The 18,377-nt window shown below is 34.7% G+C and overlaps 1 protein-coding gene across 2 annotated transcripts in view; it reads left to right on the forward strand.

The window, feature by feature from the left end:
- ITGA4 (integrin subunit alpha 4) overlaps window positions 1-18,377 on the forward strand; it is an 80,861-nt gene that overhangs the window by 18,174 nt on the left and 44,310 nt on the right. For both annotated transcript variants that reach the window (XM_037740047.1, XM_017532747.2), the window contains exons 4-11: window positions 93-222; window positions 3,723-3,790; window positions 5,094-5,223; window positions 6,540-6,625; window positions 7,306-7,368; window positions 7,460-7,597; window positions 10,833-10,944; window positions 17,859-17,953. In XM_037740047.1, the coding sequence (XP_037595975.1) occupies window positions 93-222; window positions 3,723-3,790; window positions 5,094-5,223; window positions 6,540-6,625; window positions 7,306-7,368; window positions 7,460-7,597; window positions 10,833-10,944; window positions 17,859-17,953 (822 nt within the window). The remainder of the gene's footprint in view (window positions 1-92; window positions 223-3,722; window positions 3,791-5,093; window positions 5,224-6,539; window positions 6,626-7,305; window positions 7,369-7,459; window positions 7,598-10,832; window positions 10,945-17,858; window positions 17,954-18,377) is intronic.

Genomic DNA, 18,377 nt, shown 5'->3' on the forward strand with positions numbered 1-18,377 from the left:
GTAGGTATTGGAACTGATCTACCAATCCATCGTGAAACCGGCTACCCTGGGTGCAGCTTTCACGTCATTTGGTCTACTTTTATTTTATTCAGACTTGTGGGCATAGATGGAAAAATATATTTTACATAAAGAATGAAAATAAGCTCCCCACTGGTGGTTGCTATGGAATACCCCCTGATTTACGAGCAGAAATGAGTAAAAGAATAGCTCCGTGTTATCAAGGTAAGGCATGATTTTGATATTAACTAGCTCAAAATAAGTAAGTGAATGCTTTTTAGTGTTTTTATGTTCAAGTTTAGATATTCAGAGGAGAGGGAGATATTCTAAGTAATTATGTTCTTTTTAACTAACCAGTTTCTTCCTGTTCTTTCCTTACTCAATTGCAATAACATTCGTTTTCATAAATGCACTTTGTGCTATAAAAATTTTACAATTTGAATAACTCTGCAATCTAACTGGGAATTACTCACTTTTGCATTAAATTTACTTTCAATTTGGTATGAGTCTAGTGCCCAGCAAATACAGGATACTTAAAATTGTGAAATTATATTGGAAGTCTGATTAAAAAGAAAAAGACCTTAGGTTTCCTGTTTTACCTTTAGCTTCCAGGGATAATCGGAAAGAATATAGTAATCAGTGTAAGCAAATCCTTCCTTCCTACTCACTATCTTTCTTCTGATTCACATGTATTCCTTCAAGCAGCAAGAGATTGGTGCCTTGAGTTTGAAACATTTTTCTCATGTTAATTCTATGCTATAGGTAGCATCGGCAAGTATGGAGCTAGGACATAAATAACAGAAGTGAGCAGAGTTGGGGTGAATGTCAACAGAGCATGTCAAGTGATATCTGCAGCAAAACTAAAATCCAACAATGTGTCTTTAGAAAGCTAAGAAACATATGAATGCCAATTTCTAATTTCTAACCACCCTCACCCTCAAATCCCCCAGCATCCAATGAAAAGTTTGATTAGTTGACAAAACTTTGGCCAAGAATTTGAGTTCAATTCTTGATAATATTTGGATATTTCTTCCCTGGAATCTGAGATCACAGAGCAGCTTATATTACATATATTGCTATTTTGCCTTTGGATACCCAAAGGATTAAAAAAGTGATTATTGAATTCTCAGTCGCAGTAAAACTCAGTCTAGTTTTCTGTATGTTTTTGATCTTATTTTTCCTAATAGTTTATGGTTTATCTTTAAAATATTTTCAGAGTAGAGTTTTCAGTTTTTCTCAGATCTACCTAGCCACATACAATAAAAAGCTCAAGATGTCATAAACCTAACACATCTACAATTGTAAAATACAGGACCAGGTAAAATATATATATATTTTAAAGGAATGAAAATTCTTGACTAGATAGATCAGGAATTTTCTGACTGGAAATTGTAATTATAAATAATTTAGCAATTAAGTTCTCTGCTTAGCAAAGCCAAAAGGAAGCTGTTGTTCCAATTCTTATTTTCATAGACGTTTACTTGTGTCAGTTTTTTTGAAAGAAGCAAAGCTTTGCCCCCTTAGTGAGTTCCAAAAGCATTCATTCATGAGGCTTTTTAATAAGAGACCTTCATGTTCATGCAGACCTTGATTCAGCCTATATTTTCAGTTGGGCAAAATCTAAGAAAGGATATTCTCTTCAGTAAATGGTGTTGGCAATAGCAAAGACAATGGAATCAACCTAAATTCCCATCAGTGGCAGATTGGATAAAGAAAATGTGATGCATACACCCCATGGAATACTGCACAGCCATAAAAAAGGACTAGATTGTGTCCTTTCTGCAACTTAGATGGAGCTGGAGGCCAATAACCTAAGCAAACTAACACAGAAAACCAAATACCACATGTTTTCACTTATAAGTGGGATCTAAACATTGAGTACATATGGATACAAAGAAGGGAACCACAAGCCCTGGGGCCTACCTGATGGTAGAGGGTGGGAGGGGGGAGAGGATCAAAAAACTACCTATCGGGTACTGTGCTTATTACCTGAATGGGGAAATAATCTGTACACCAAACCGCAGCAACTTGTAATTTATGCAACAAACTTGCACATGAACCTTGAACCTGAAAGTTTTTTAAAAAATACTGTTGGGAGAATTGGCTAGCTGCATGCCAAAGAATGAAATTTAACCCTTAGCAAATATACCAAAGTGAACAGGATTAAAGACTTAAACATAAGACCTGAAACCATAGAACGCCTAGTGAAAAACACAAGGGAAAAGCTACTTGCCATTAGCCTAGACAATAAGTTTTTGGAAATTACACCGAAAGCTCAAACAACAAAAGCAAAAATAAACAAATAGGATTACATTAGAAAGCTCTTGCATAGCAAAGGAAATTATCAACAGAGTGAAGAGACAGTCTCCAGAATGGGTAATAGTATTTGCAGGTGTCTGATAAAGAGTTAAGGAACTCACCAACTCAATAGCAAAGAAAAAAAAAAAAACCTGATTGAAAAATAGTCAATGGATGGCCCAAATGGCTTTCTTTCCAAAGATGGCATCGAAATGGCCAATAGGTAGATGAAAAGCTACTTAACATCACCAATTATCAAAGAAGTTCAAATTACAAACCACAGTGAAGTATCACTTAACACCTAATAGAATTGTCATTATCAAAAATGCAAGTCATAACAAGTGTTGGCGAGGATGTGAAGGAAAGGGAACCCTTGTAGACTGTTGGCAGGAATGGAGATTAGTACAGCCATTATAGAAAACAATAGAGAAGTTACTCAAAAAATTAAAAATAAAACTACCATGTGATCCAGCAATCCCTCTTCTGGGTTTATGTATATCCAAATGAATGAAATCAGTACCGCATAAAGAGATCTGTGCTTTCATGTTCATTGCAGCAGCATTCACAATAGCCAAGTTATGGAAACAACCTTGTGTCCATTGACAGATAAATGGATAAGGAATTGTGTGTGAGGTGTATACATACACACATATATACATAAATATATACAATGGAGTATTATTCAGCCTTTAAAATCCTGTCTTTTATGACAACATAGGTGACCCTGAAGGACATTATTTGAATTTAAATAAACTAGACATAGAAAGACAAATGCTGTATAATCTCTTATCTGTGGAATCTTAAAAAGTCAAATACATAGAGTAGACTGGGGGTAGAGAGAGGGTTAGGTTTGGAGAGATGTTGGTGAAAGTGAACAAGGCCGCATTTGTGTAGGATGAATAAGCCTAGATATCTAATGTACAGCATGAGGACTAGAGTTAATTATTGTATTGTTCACTGGAAATTTGCCAAGAGAGTAGATTTCACTCTAAATACACAAAAAAAGATGACTGTGAGGACGCATGCATGTTAATTTAAGTGTAGTAACCGTTTCACTATGTATATGTATATCAAACATTGTACACGTTAACTATATATAGTAGAAAGAAAACATGGACACAAAATCACAAATCCTACGTCTGTCTTACTCATTTTACAAAATTTTTTTGAGTGTATGCTGTGTGTGCTTCCTATGAAGAAGAGGCAAAGGGAGATATTTGTATTGCCATTTCATAGGGTTATATTGAATATTAATATGGAAAGGATTTATTATCTTAAATTATATCAAGATTAAAGTTTTTCTTTTTTAAAAAAGCATAAACTATAAACCTTAAAGGAAGTTTTTATAAGGATTTATTTAAAAAAACAAATTGTGGAGATTATATCTTTAAGATAAACTTCTGAGTTGTTTTAATATTTCATTTTAGATCATGTGAAAAAATTTGGAGAACATTTTGCATCATGTCAAGCTGGAATATCTAGTTTTTACACAAAGGTAATAGCTTAAAAAACAGCTGCTATAAATGTTTACATATAGAATCTTCTGATGGTTTAGAAGACTGATTTTACGTTTTAAAGTAAAAATTGTGCAACATCTGCATCATGTCTCTTAAATTTGAGTATTACAACTTAATTTTTGCCACTCAGTATTCCATTATTCAATAAAATATCAACATTTAGATGGCTATACTACATAAGACAAACTAAATCTATACTGAAAAATATTTCTTTCAAGAATTTAATGAAGATAAAAAATAGGTACAGTTAATTGCCTTGTTAACTTAGGTATTAAAAATACCAACCCAAGTATGTTGTTTTAAATTTCTAGTTGAAGGGCTATATATCAGTCTATATTTTTCATTAAAATCATGGAAATTGGGAAATTTAAGAACTTAATATCCCCTTAAATTAGATAGACAATATTCCCAAGATTAATTACTCTCCTTCTAACACTCTAGGATATCTGTGAAAGGGCACAGTTGTACTCAACCCCAAATCTCAGTTTTTCTTAAAAACCCTCTATGAATTCAGGAGTGTTTTCTGATTCCATGAAGATTAGGCCATATTAAGTCTGGGGTTAACAATGCCTGTAAATGTTAACAGTCATATTAAAATGCTTAAAAAGAAAATGCTTTCTTCAGTTTAAGTTGACCTTCTTTTTGAAGTTTAGGGTTATTACGGAAATGTAGAAATATGCTAAATAGATTTAATTGCTGAAACTTTTCATACTGTACCAGACAAGGGCATGTTCCTTCCAATCTTCTGTTCCTTCTCCTAAATTCCTATATATCACAAAAAAGTCCACATTCCATTGGACTTTTTTTTTTCCCTAAGCTAATATTATTAGGAAAATTAGTCAGTAGTTCTTTGCAAATTGAAATAAATTAAGGCCACTTTTTATTCTTTGGCAACACATGATTATCTTCATAATGAGCCCTGATGAATTAACCACATATGATTTTCTTTAGTAGGAACCACATTGCCTTTCTCCCAAAAGCTTACTCTAGTGTTTGGTGCTTCTCCCTTCAACTTTTGAAATCCACTGATAAATATGTTAAATGACAGTTTCAGAGTTTCTTCTCTGAGATTCTGCTTTTTGGTAGAAATCCATTAGCCAACTTATCTGGCTTTTTCTTTTTTTCTTTTTTTTCTGATATGTTTTAACTTCACAATGTTCCTACTTCAGAAATCTATTATTATGAAAATATGTTCTCTTCACTGTCTATTATGTATCTGGAGGAGGTTTAGGGTGGTAAGATTGAACTTTAATTAAAGGTTTTTGTTTTTTTTTTTTTCAGGATTTAATTGTGATGGGAGCCCCAGGATCATCTTATTGGACTGGCTCTCTTTTTGTCTACAATATAACTACAAATGAATACAAGGCTTTTTTAGATGAACAAAATCAAGTAAAATTTGGAAGTTATTTAGGTACTATAAAAGTTGACAAACTCAAATTATCTCTGTCTTACAAATACTAGTACTATAATTATAAATAAGGAAAATTGTATTTTCCAAAGATCTAAGTGGCCAGTAATTACAGTAATAGGCAGTTCAGAAACTGTCTCTTAAGGATAGGATTTATGAAACTTTAGTTAGCTTAATATTTTACATTTATACATGTGACTAAAGTCATCAATATATAATTCTTAGTAGAACTCATAGTTTACTCTTTGCAGTTAGGAAACATTAGTTTTTATCTTTATGTAGTCAACTGATTACACAGGTAGCTTCTGTTGAGTGCTTCCCATATCCCAGGAACTTTTTGTGAGAACTTTACATGAATTAACTCATTTAAACATCTGTATAAGTAAGTACAGTTTCTTAAAAGACCAACTGAAGGCCAGTTGTACTGTCCACCGCATTCTGGATAAGGGGCTCCATGAAGCATATGGGTCTAAAAATGGCTCATTGACCTTCACCTCATAAGTTCTTAAAATATTTCCCAGTTTAGCTATTTTTGTCATCTTTCTGCTCACTATCATCTCATAAGTCAATAGGATACTTTATCATCTGTATTTCAACAGAAATGCAAAGTTTTCTGACATTAATGTCCATTACAACAAAATAAGTGCTTTTCCTATAGGTTTTCAGAAAATCCAGGTTTGTTTAAACTGTTTATGTGTCAAATGTGAGCATCTTATACTTAGAAACATAAAACAAGCACTACTTCCATACAAACAGAAGAAATTTCAAGTAGAATTTGCTACAATTCAAGTTTTCTTATTTATGATTGAAGGATACTTTGAAATAGTTTAACAAATATAACTTGATGTACCTTTTATCACATAAAATAAAAATATTTTACCTTTTATCATCAAAAAGCCATCACAAAAGAAAGATTTGGTGGCAAAAAGTTGAACTTTAGCAGGATTTTTAAAGTTTAAAATATTCATTTTCCAGTTGAGACATTACATTTAATATACTCTAAAATATGTCTGTTGTAATCCTAGAAACTGATTATACTGCACAGAGACTAACCAGATGTAAAGATGCTATTTTCAGTTTCTAACACTTGGAAATACAAGCCATATGACTACAGTTTTGTGACACATGTCAAAATTGCATAAAACATAATAAATGACTAATTTTGAGTTACCACTATGCTAAATATTAAAACTGCTTAATGTAGTCACTTTGAATTCAGCATAATTTAATTTTATGAATAGATTTATGATCTGTTTTACCCATATTCCCATATGATGTGCTTCACTCAGGACTCTCATACTTTCTCCCTTTTCTTAAAGGATATTCAGTTGGAGCTGGTCATTTTCTGAGTCAGGATACTACTGAAGTAGTTGGAGGAGCTCCTCAACATGAGCAGATTGGTAAAGTAAGGATTACATTTTTATATTTATTTCTTCACAAACGTTCAAATACATTGCGTGAATAAGATATTGAAGGAGAAACTGCAAACATTGTAAGGAAAGGAAGATTAGAAATGATAACCAGGTTATTACATTTAGTGGGATTGGTAAAATATGTTATGGTTTTAGAATAAATTTAGCAAAAAGCTTTCTGAAAAATTGCAAAAGCCAAATGAGACTTTGTTTCCTATAAGGAAATTCTAAAACAGAACTACCTAAAAATGTCCAGGGAGTATATGGTGAAGAGTTTCACAGCTGAGAAGAAATTGAGGCAGTGCATGTTTTGTGGTAAGACTTAGAAAGAAGGAAATATTTCTGGTTTTAGTTTTTTCTGGGTTGCTAGGTGAACACTGGTCACTCAACTTTTCTGAGGCTTACTTTTGAAAACTTAAGCAGACTTTTCCTGTACCCCCTCTATAGGATCAATAAGATAATTCCTGAGAAAATACTTTTGCAAGTAAGGCATATTAATGTAACAGTGGATCCCTAACCCTTTTGTGCCACTTTTAAAAGGATTTCTTTTTTATATTTGAGCAATTAACTACAAGTCATAAAAATTCATGTTTTGATCAAACAGAAATGAGTGGGTTTTTAAAAAAAAATATGGTATTCATAAAAACTTCTCTAATTCTTTCCCCAATTACAGGCATATATATTCAGCATTGAAGCAAAAGAACTAAGTATCTTACATGAAATGAAAGGTAAAAAGGTAATATGTCTCTACCTTTAGTATCTCTGAGGGCTTTTGCGAGTAGCCCTGCTTTTTTCTCAGTGAGTGGATCTGGTTTGTTTTGAGACAGCTTGGCTCGTACTTTGGAGCTTCTGTCTGTGCTGTGGACCTCAACTCAGATGGCTTCTCAGATCTGCTGGTGGGAGCGCCCATGCAGAGCACTATCAGAGAGGAAGGAAGAGTGTTTGTGTACATCAACTCTGGCTCGGTATGTCCAAGTGCCCCAATGGAAGCCATTTATGGAATTATAATCAAAACTAAAATTGGTCTTATTCTAGAGATCTGAGATTATTTTTAGCTTTCTTTTACTGACAAATGTTAAAATTCTAATACTGTACTGATGCTCTAAAAATGAAATGGAATATGATGATGAATGGGGAAGTGTCTCATTTTGATTTTCCAGAAGTATGAAATAGGTTGTTAGGGAGTTTTTCTATTCACAGCTTATATGTGCTCCCTCTGGCAGTTGAAATTGCTTTCAGTTTTGATACTAATCTAATTTGAAAGAATAATTTTTATACCTCCTTCAAAAGGTGGATCTCTTAAGAGTTCTAGTTAAGGTCCTTATGTAAATTAAATTATACAATAGTACTAGGATTAGAAGATGAAGATTTAAATAGTTTTTAATTTCTTGGTTTGGAAACAATTACAAACAAGTTGTGTGATTAAAATGTTAATTTTCATAATTCATAATAGATTATACTCTTTATAAGAGTATAAAATTGGCACAGTTTATTCCAAAGTGAGTATATTAATTGTATAAATAGCTAAGTACTGACTATGATTCAATTTTAAATTATTAGTGATAATTTGCGGTAGAAACTGACCACTTGATAATTCAGCTTAAAGACATCTGCTGGCCTTATCTTGCCAGTGTAGCTACTTGACCTTAAAACAAAAAATTGGTAGGGTCTTAATGAGATCTTCTTGGCCTGTTCCTTTGATTTGAAAACAAGAGTGGGCTTGTGAGAAAACTGGTTCATTTCTATGGCACAGCATTTTAAAGTGAGGTTCAGCAAAGTGAACTCTGTTTCAAGTGTTTGTATATATGATTAGTAAATGGTTTCAGAGCATTTAGCAAGTTCTTATATTAAGCATCAGACTAAACGTTACAATTTAAGAAAGAAAACATCTAGTCTTATAAATGGATGATTATAGAACAGGGAAGTTATTTATGCTGTGGTATCTCCTAGTCTGTATTTAACCTACATTTATTAATAAAAGCAAATTATCTACACAGTGATCATTAGAAGCTCATTAATAGTGATATCAGATAATATTCTTCCATAGATTTCACATTTCTACTTCCAAAACTAGTAGTCTTTGTACTTGCTACATCTTCATGCTGCAAATTTGTCTTATATTCCTCTTTACAACCAAACATCCACATGTATACCTAAAGTAAAGCAATGTAGAATCATTTTTCCCCCACTGAAATCTTAATCTCATTATGAAAAAAACAGATAAACCCTACTACTCAGTTTTCTACCCTCTTGTTCTTCTCTCATGCCTACCCCAAGGTGCTACTTTTATTAAACACTGGGATTAATTTAGTAATTGATTTCAGCTTTTAAATCCTCTGATATAGATTAGTCTTCCTTTGTTCCCTCTCATTCCTGTCTAACCTCTCATTTCTCAGCTCTCTGAAATGGCACTCACCACTAAGTGGCATTTATTTACATTGATTCGATTTGATATTGTCTGTTATTCTACTGTAGTATAGATGCCACCTGGAGAGAAATTGTCTGCCTTGTTTACCACAGTTTCCTCAGGGCTTGGAAGAGCCCTGGACAAGTAGGTGAAATTTTCTTTTGAATGAACTCGAGGAAGAATGGTACTTGAGTGACTCTGGCTTCTACCTACTTGTAGTAAAATAGCTCTCTGGGGTTCCCAGTGAACTCTTAGTCACCACTCTCAGTGACTAGAGAATACTTGAAGAAGAGGGATCACCACTTCTTATTGAAACTTTCCTTCCAGAATTTCAGAGCCATTGGGTTTTCTTAAGCCTATATCTTGTCTCTTCTCCCTGGAGCCTCTTTATCCTTCTGCTCTTTAATTTAGACATTTGCTCAGTAGCCAAGCTGCTTTAACCCTGACTCCCTTGTTACAATCATTCACTGCTTCGGTGTCAGTGATTATATTTATAGAGATGATTCCCAGTCATCATATTTCATTTAAAATAAGTGACATTTAGTGAGTATCTGAAATGTAACCAGGACTTATAAAAAGAGCTAATAATTCTAGTGCTGACCCCAGGACTTCAGGATCTAGTGAAGACACCAATGGGAGGAAGCAATTGACTGCAGCATGGTGTGTGGCACATTATAAGTACATACAAAGTAGAAGAAGTGATTCCCTGTGGGTCAAGAAGGTTTCACAGAGGAAGTAGTATTTGAGAAAGACAAAAATCGGAATTTTTCAATTGGAAAATTCGCAAGTAAAAACACTTGACAAGGAAAGAACATGTGTGTGCCTAGGGAATGCCAAATAGTTTTGAAAGACATGGCCTTTTTTTTTTTTTTTTTTTTTTAAATACAAAGGACTGACATGATCGAAGTTTGCAAAGAGAACTGGTAGCTGTTATTGTGACAGCTAATTATTACATTATTGAATGTCTTATTGTAGTAACTCATCTTCCTCCTTCCCAGTTATCAGTTGATTGATCTATGCTCCATTGCTGCTGGTTCCAAAGGCCTGCTTCAATTATGTTACTCCTCAACTCAGAAACCTTCAGTGTTTCCTATTGTCCCCTAAATTAAGGGTAAATTTTTCTCAACAATCAAGATGCTACACAATAAGACTGCAATCTGACATTTTTGTCTCATACATTATACATACCATTCATTAGAGCCAAATTCTTTGGAATTTGTTTTGCTGCTAGTTTTCTCTGTTTATCAAAATTACCCTTATCCTTCAATAGCCACCTGGCATGCCACTTCCTTTATGAAATCTCTTCTGTTATAATTAGATATTCTTTTTTATTTGCTCTTGATATTGTAAAGCAGTTTCTACTTCTTAGTCATTTGTCTGCTTGTGCTAAGCCCGCCCTGTAACTCTAGGCTTCTTGAGGAAAGGGAGTATTTACACACACTGCCTTGCCCCTTTCACCTTTCACTCTTTGCACAGTGTGTTGTCTTTAGTAGAAGCTCAATAAATATTTGCTAAATTGAATTATCAAAATGATTTATTGGATTTTCAAAGCTAGAGATCACGAGTTTGACAATGTTTTATGTCCTCTGAGCTCTAATCATACTATTATGTGTTGACAGACTCAATAAATATTTATTGAATTGAACTGAGATGTGTGTACTAAAGCTCAGTCTGTGGTTTGTCCAACTTGTTTGACGCATTAGAAAAAATCCATATCCAATTACAACAGTAAATCATGTATAAAGTTGTCGGAGAGTATTATAATGACACCTTTTCTCTCCCTTTCTATCTAGGGAGCAGTAATGAATGCAATGGAAACAAACCTCGTTGGAAGTGACAAATACGCTGCAAGATTTGGAGAATCTATAGCAAATCTTGGCGACATTGACAATGATGGCTTTGAAGGTAATTGTCAATTTGGTGTTTGATTTCTGCTTTCAAAATGGTTTACGAAAAAAATACGATTAAAGTTTTGTGTTGTTTGCCTTCCTATAGAAAAATGAGCCAGAATGGCATGCTGACTTTTTTCTTTTCTTTAGTGTTACTTATGACTTCTCCTCAATTGTCACCCATTGGTCTTTACCACTGTTAATAACAGATGATATTCAAAATACCTTATTCCAGTGATTCTAAGGTACCATTGATTAGAAACTGCATTATTTATGTGTCCCTAAAAAATGCTGCCTATTAAGCTGTGATACCCACCATTTTTCTTTGTTAAGAAAGATCCTGATTTCAGAAATAATAAAATATGGGTAGTAAGTGTGTACCATAGACTCATTGGACCATGGTATTTAGCTATCAGTACAATAAAGACACTGACCAAACCCAACACAGTCTGGCTGCTGAGCTGGAACAGGGTTATGGAAGCCCCTTGCTCTACCAGGCATTCCCCATAGCTACGTTGTGGGAGAATCTGGGGAATTCCAGAAGAGATTCTGAGAGACCACTGGGAAGCCTGGGGACAGTGGCTGTTTACCCACTGATATTGAAGTCTTTCACTAATTGGCTAGATGATAGTGTGGTGACTGCATCTTGCCATGGATGCCAGTCCTGTTGTTGCAATCCCTGCATCTACCAGCATTTCTTGTTAACCTTTGCTTTTATCAGTCTAGTTCTAAGTGGTAAGTAACTGAGTCTGCTAAAACTGTGAATGATGATTCAGAAAATGATGAATAGGTGTAAGAGGAGAGTGTTCAATTTCCTGGAGTTCAGCTCATAAGTATTTGATACTTATTTTCAGATTCATATTGTCTTCTTGATAAGGCCATTGACAATTAGTGTGTGATAATATTAGGCTAAAGCTTTCTCAGATGCTAAAGATAAGTGACTGAGTACTATACATTCTCACTTCCTTAATGTCTTCTTGTACCTAGATGCTGCAATCTACTTTAAATATATAAAATGAATTATTTTACAGAAAAAGTCAGTTATTGAATATATGCTTTCAGTGAGACTTAAACGTAAAATAGTGTAATGTAGTATACAGTATTACAGTTCTGGATTTTTTGTTTACCGTTTTAAAACTGAAAGGAAAGAAAAAAAATATATGTATATACTTTCGGTTATTGTGATTACACATAACACATGACATTTTTTTTTTAAAACATGTATGGAGGGGAGCCTCTCTGTACCCCACCCATCACTAGCTTCCCTGTCCTTCTTTCCCCACTGGGACCCCAGGTTGGGCACTGACTCATTTTCACAAATACCTTGTCCCTGAAAGGGGTGAAGGATGGTGGTGTAGCTGTTTTAATTGGAACTGTAAGAGGGATCATGTCCTATTTTATGCCCTTCCTCAAAAGGAGTCAGGACACCTGGTTTGCACTTCTGTAGCGGCCATCACTCTGCACCGTGCACTAAACTGCTGCCGTCACTGATCACATTGAGTTCACATCTCTTGAGAGTTTTTATAAATTCAGATCAGCACTGCTCCTCTGCAGCCACTCAGTGTCATAGAAAAGCATTCACTGCTAACTGATCTCTCCATGCAGAAGTGTGTAGTTTTAATGAACAGTAATGAGAAACTGTTATTATATTTTTTAAAAGACTGATTTTTTTTAAAACAAAAGAAAATTTTATTATGCTTTATGTTGCATCTCGTAAGCAGCAACTCTGTGATATTTATTGAACATTTATTTTGGGTCAGATGTACCATACCAGGTACAGAATATGTACCATAATAAATGAGATAATGGTGGCATCCTTTTTTAGAGTTCTGCAATCAAGTGGAAAATAAAATTAATGCTTGAAAACATAAGCCTTATTCAATGGCAAATTTAAGGATTCTACCTAATAAAAACCTAGAGGTAAAACCATGTTTATGCATTTTGATACGTCACATGTGTTGTATGAGACAATCCCAATTCTTTCTTTTAAAAATGAAATATCAATGTTTAGTAAAATACTTGGTTTATGATTTCTGTCTTGTTTTAACTGGCACATTTAAGGAAGGCCATTCACTATTTTTACTCTTTGGAATGTGAAAAATATGTGAATGCATACATGAGAAATTATTTTTGTGGCATCAAAATGTCAATGACAAGTTTGAATTATTGTTTTAGTCAGAGCTGTAAAACTATCTTGAGCAACAGGCAAATTCCTTATCAAAATGTGGAAGACAGTGTGGCAATTCCTCCAGGATCTAGAAATAGAAATTCCATTTGACCCAGCAATCCCATTATTGGGTATATACCCGAAGGATTATAAATCGTTCTATTATAAAGACACATGCACATGTACGTTCATTTTGGCACTGTTAACAATAGCAAAGACCTGGAACCAACCCAAATGCCCATCAGTGATAGACTGGACAAAAAAAAATGTGGCAAATATACACCATGGAATACTATGCAGCCATAAAAAAGGATGAGCTTGTGTCCTTTGTAGGGACATGGATGAATCTGGAAACCATAATTCTCAGCAAACTGACACAAGAACAGACAATTAAACACCACATGTTATCACTCATAGGCAGGTGTTGAACAATGAGAACACATGGACACAGGAAGGAGCATCACACACTGGGGTCTGTTGGGGGGGGGTCTAGGAGAGGGACAGTGGGGGGCGGGGAGGATGAGGAGGGATAACATGGGGAGAAATGCCAGATATAGGTGACGGGGTGGAGGCAACAAACCAAATTGCCATGTATATACCTATGCAACAATCCTGCATGATTGGCACATGTACTCCAGAACCTAAAGTACAATTTAAAAAAATTACTCTAGCACCTGGAAAAAGCTTGAGTAATTTCCAGTGGTGTGAAGGACAGACGGACAGAGAGTGTTCTGTCCATGAAACTTAGAGGACTTTGGAGGGGACTTTCAGGGGACAGTGCAGTCTTTCAGTTCCTATATAAAAACACTGGGCTTCACACAGTTCTTGTTTCACTGAGAGCCCTCAGCACTCCACTCCTAAAGGTAATACCTTTGTATTTGGAAGGTTATTATTCAAATGATTTTAAAATACATTCCTGTGTATTTTTGTGCTGTTTATAATGTCATTTATAATTTACCTCATATTTATTTTTAGTGGCTACATTAATACTTCAGTGAATGCTTATAATGCCATGTATCTTCTACTTGGTCCAGTTTATATTTTATCTTCTGTTTTGCCCATGAATAGGCGTTTTCTATATTTTAGATATTAGCATGACCATTGCTGATGTGGAAGCAGGGTCAGGGTGTCCTAGTTTTTCGCTGAGGTCTTTAATTCCTTTCCACCATGTCTGCCTGGATGAAACAGCAGGAATTTACAAGTTGGTTTTTTTTTTTAATGTATTTATTATTTTGCTACATCTCTCATTTTATTTTTATTGGGTGGATGGGTAAAGATACTTTGTGTTCATGGCAAGAAGGGTAGGATTATGTAGAAAGAGAAGGAAAACACTACCTATTCTTTTATCTTCCATCTCTAGTATTGGATGCAAATCACGCTTAATGTCTTTTTATTATGCAAATTTTTGTGGTACTTTGCATAGCAACCTTAAGTTATCTTGGCATTTGTCATATCATTTTTCAATTTTTTCAAATGGAAAAAAAAATTTTCAAATGGAAGAAGATGACCAATTGATTTGGCAAAAGTTTCATGTAAAACTCATCAAAAGCATGAAAAACATTGGTCAGACAGACTAGTATAACTGACATGACTGAAAGAAAATAGCATTTTTGATTTCATATGTAAAATAGGCTTGACAAGACCACTATTTATTGGTTCACGTTGAGCCTTATTATCTGATTTTTAGACTATATGTTTGAATATTTTTAGAGCAGAACCATAATAAGTTCTACAATTGTAAATTACAAGCTGTACTACATGTGCACCTGAAATAGTGACATATTATCAAATCATTAAGTGAGTACTTTTTAAAATTTGTGTTAATTTATAGGGTACAAGTGTAATTTTGTTATATCAATGACATAGTGATCAAGTCAGAGTTTGCAGGTACCCATTACCCAAATAACATGTTTTATCCATTAGGTAATTTCTCATCATCTACCCCCCACAACACTTCCCCTTTCTGAATCTCCATTGCCTACCATTCTACTTTCTATGTCCACGTGAACACACTTTTAAAGCATTGACTTATGAGTAAGAGCATAGGACATCTTACTTTCTGTGCCTGGCTTGTTTCACTTAAGATAATGACCCCCCGAATTCCATCCATGTTGCTGTAGAATACATCATTTCTTTTTTTTTTTTTAATGACCGAATGGCATTCTCTCTCCATCTCTCTCTCACTCTCTCTCTCCATCTCTCTCTCTCTCTCTCTCTCTCTCTCTGTGTGTGTGTGTGTGTGTGTGTGTGTGTGTGAGAGAGAGAGAGAGAGAGAGAGACAGACAGAGACAGAACCTTATTGACACAGAACAGGAATAGGTATTAGGAAGGGAAATTTGGGGGCATGACTTCTGTTGCTAATGAGCTTATAGAGCATGGTGATAGTCCAGGCTCTGGGGCCAGGCTGCAGGATTTAAATCTCAGCTGCACAACACCCTGGCTCTGTCACCCTGAGCAGGTTATACTCTGTGCCTCAGTTTCATCATCCGTAAAGTTGGAGTCAAAGAGCATTTATTTAATATGGTGGTTGTGAGAGTTACTTGGGTAAATGTGCACAAAACCCATATCACAGTGCCTATATTGTAAACATTATGTAAGGATTGGCTGACATTAATACTAATAATTATGATTTATACTAATAAAATGAAATAAAATGTTCAGATGAAAAGTTAAAGCAGTCGTTAAATATCTGTGTTCTGTATATTGTGTCCCAAATTAAGTTGTGTAAGCATGGAAAACATCATTGTATATACTTCAAAGTGTAGTTTTCTTATTTGTATAGTGATAGCTAGAACTGTATTATATAACAGATCAAATGTAATCCAGGAAGTAAGAATTTGGACCTGTATATGAGATAGCCAAAGATTGAATATACCCAAGTGTCCCCTGTATGGAAAAAAATTTATCTGGGCTTTTAAAATATTTTGGCTGAAAAGCTCATCTGTATTTTTTTCTAAATATTTGCCGTAATTTAGATCGCTCTTGCTAAGAAGAGATACTATAAAAATTTCTGTACATCAACTACTTCATTACGCAGGCTTGCTATTTTAGTCATGTGTTATCATCAAGAATCAATATATAGCCAATTCTAAAGATTTAACCACAGTGGTGGAAGTATAAACCCAGCCCAGATTAAAGAAATTGCTGTCTTCTTTTCAGTGGCTATACTTTTCCCCACTCCTTCTTCTCACATCCCTCTTCTCCTCCTCCTGTCTTTCTCTTCTTCCCATTCCTGCTCCTCTGTTCCTGTATGTATTTATCCTGCACAAATCTGACTCCAGTTATTCCAAACCAATTGCCATTCTTCACGTGTGCCATGCTGCCTGTTGCTTCCCTGCCCTCGCACAGGCTTTTCCCTGTCTCTAAGTTGCATTTCCCATTTCCTTCACCTGGCTATGACCTATGGATACTTTAATCTTATCTGGGGCATCATCTTCTATGAGAAGCCTTCCCTAATTTCCATCACTTCCTCCTCACATCCTGTGTTACTGTTCTATTCTTGCTTGTCATTCCTCCCTACTAGACAATGAGTTTCTTTTTATGGTACTGCCCTGTTTTGCCAGCTTCTGACAAATGCCTAGAATACAGTAGGTGCTCACTAGCTGTCCAATTAATGAATAAATGAATGGGCATATTTGTATATGAAAGTTGGAAAAACTTTGTACAAGTCAAAAAAGGCTGGCCTTAGTATGTCTAAACAAAGTAAATATAGGTGTCTACTGTTTATTTTTAATTGAAAATAGAAAAGCTTTGCATTTGTACTATTTTACAGTGTTTACCATAGAGCTGTACATCAAAGATATTTTTACTCTCATTGAAATAGTAGTCAAAAATTACCACTATAGTTGATAAAAAGGCTTTAGATTTGACAGTAATAAGTAATATCATGAAGATGAACTAGATAGACACATTGGGCTTCTATTAAAGTAATAAATTGCATATGTGAATAGACAATGCTTGATGAAATGAAATGCTCTTGCAACTGTAGAATATTATTTTTCTCCTTTGTGCTATATATTTATAGCACTTAAGCAACCATGTCATTTACCCAGGTTTTCTTATATCAGTTGATCTTTTTTTCTTTGGTGTCATAGTCTGACATAATTATCAATAATACAGAAAGGTGGTATAGTTACTATTTTACCGAACAAATCCATTTTCTGAAATCCTGTGTGTGTGTGTGTGTGTGCACGCGCGCACACACAGATATCCCTAACAGATACCTTAATCACTTTCATTGGCATAGGAGTTAATTTAAAAGTCATTTTGCAAATAAGGTCCATCTAGACTCTCAAAATAAAAATTCTTATGATCATATTCCTAGATTGTGAGAATTTATTACATGTGAGGCACTTCTCTAAGCACTTTACATAACTTATACCCTTTTATGCTGAGAGTGGCTTTTATTATGATCCCATTATGTAGGTGAGGGAATTGAAACACTAAGAAATGGGCCCAGCCTTGCATAACAGTGCCCAGTGGCAGAGCTCAGGTCAGACCCCAGTGGTCTGGCTGTAGAGCCTGTGCCCTAACTATTTTATGAGACTGTCTCTCAGATGCATCCACTCTGCTTTCTTCCATATACAAACTATTGTGTGCAATCCTGTACATGATGATGATGGTTGTATTTTAATTTTTTTCTGAGTGTTATTTTTCATAAGAGTTTTCTTATATGACATGAATTAAGGATCATAAAGTTAGCTTTCAAAGTTGCATTCTTTGTATCAAAAATTTATCGTCCCACTGTTTACATTCTTGGATAGATGTTGCTATCGGAGCTCCACAAGAAGATGACTTGCGAGGCGCTATTTATATTTACAATGGCCGTGCAGATGGGATCTCGTCGACTTTCTCTCAGGTAAGATACTATTCTATTTCCAAAAGAAGCATTGGTGATGAGGAGCATCCTTTAAAATGTCCAGGGTTTATGTGGACTTATTTTTCTTCACTTAAATACTTAACACTTTATTTTACCATTTACTTATAATAGCAAATGATCTTCTTTTAATGAATTAATAATTCTTCAAATTCCCTTTTTCCATAAGTAAGAGTTGTAGTTCATTTCCACTCTAGCTTGTCTGTACCCATTAAAGATTTCTCTTTGTATTTCATTATTCTGAGGTAATCTCTATGTGATTCTAAAACATGCTCATTTGGATGAACTGTGTCTTGGCCTTGTGGCTAGAGCCCCATATTTCATGAAGATTGCATAGAGAGATCGATCATACATATGATACTCTGGGTTTCTTTTGAGTAGTAAGATGATAGCACTTTAATAAAGT

The sequence above is a fragment of the Cebus imitator genome, unplaced genomic scaffold (assembly GCF_001604975.1).
Source record: "Cebus imitator isolate Cc_AM_T3 unplaced genomic scaffold, Cebus_imitator-1.0 Scaffold78, whole genome shotgun sequence".
In the NCBI taxonomy this organism is placed as follows: Eukaryota; Metazoa; Chordata; class Mammalia; order Primates; family Cebidae; genus Cebus; species Cebus imitator.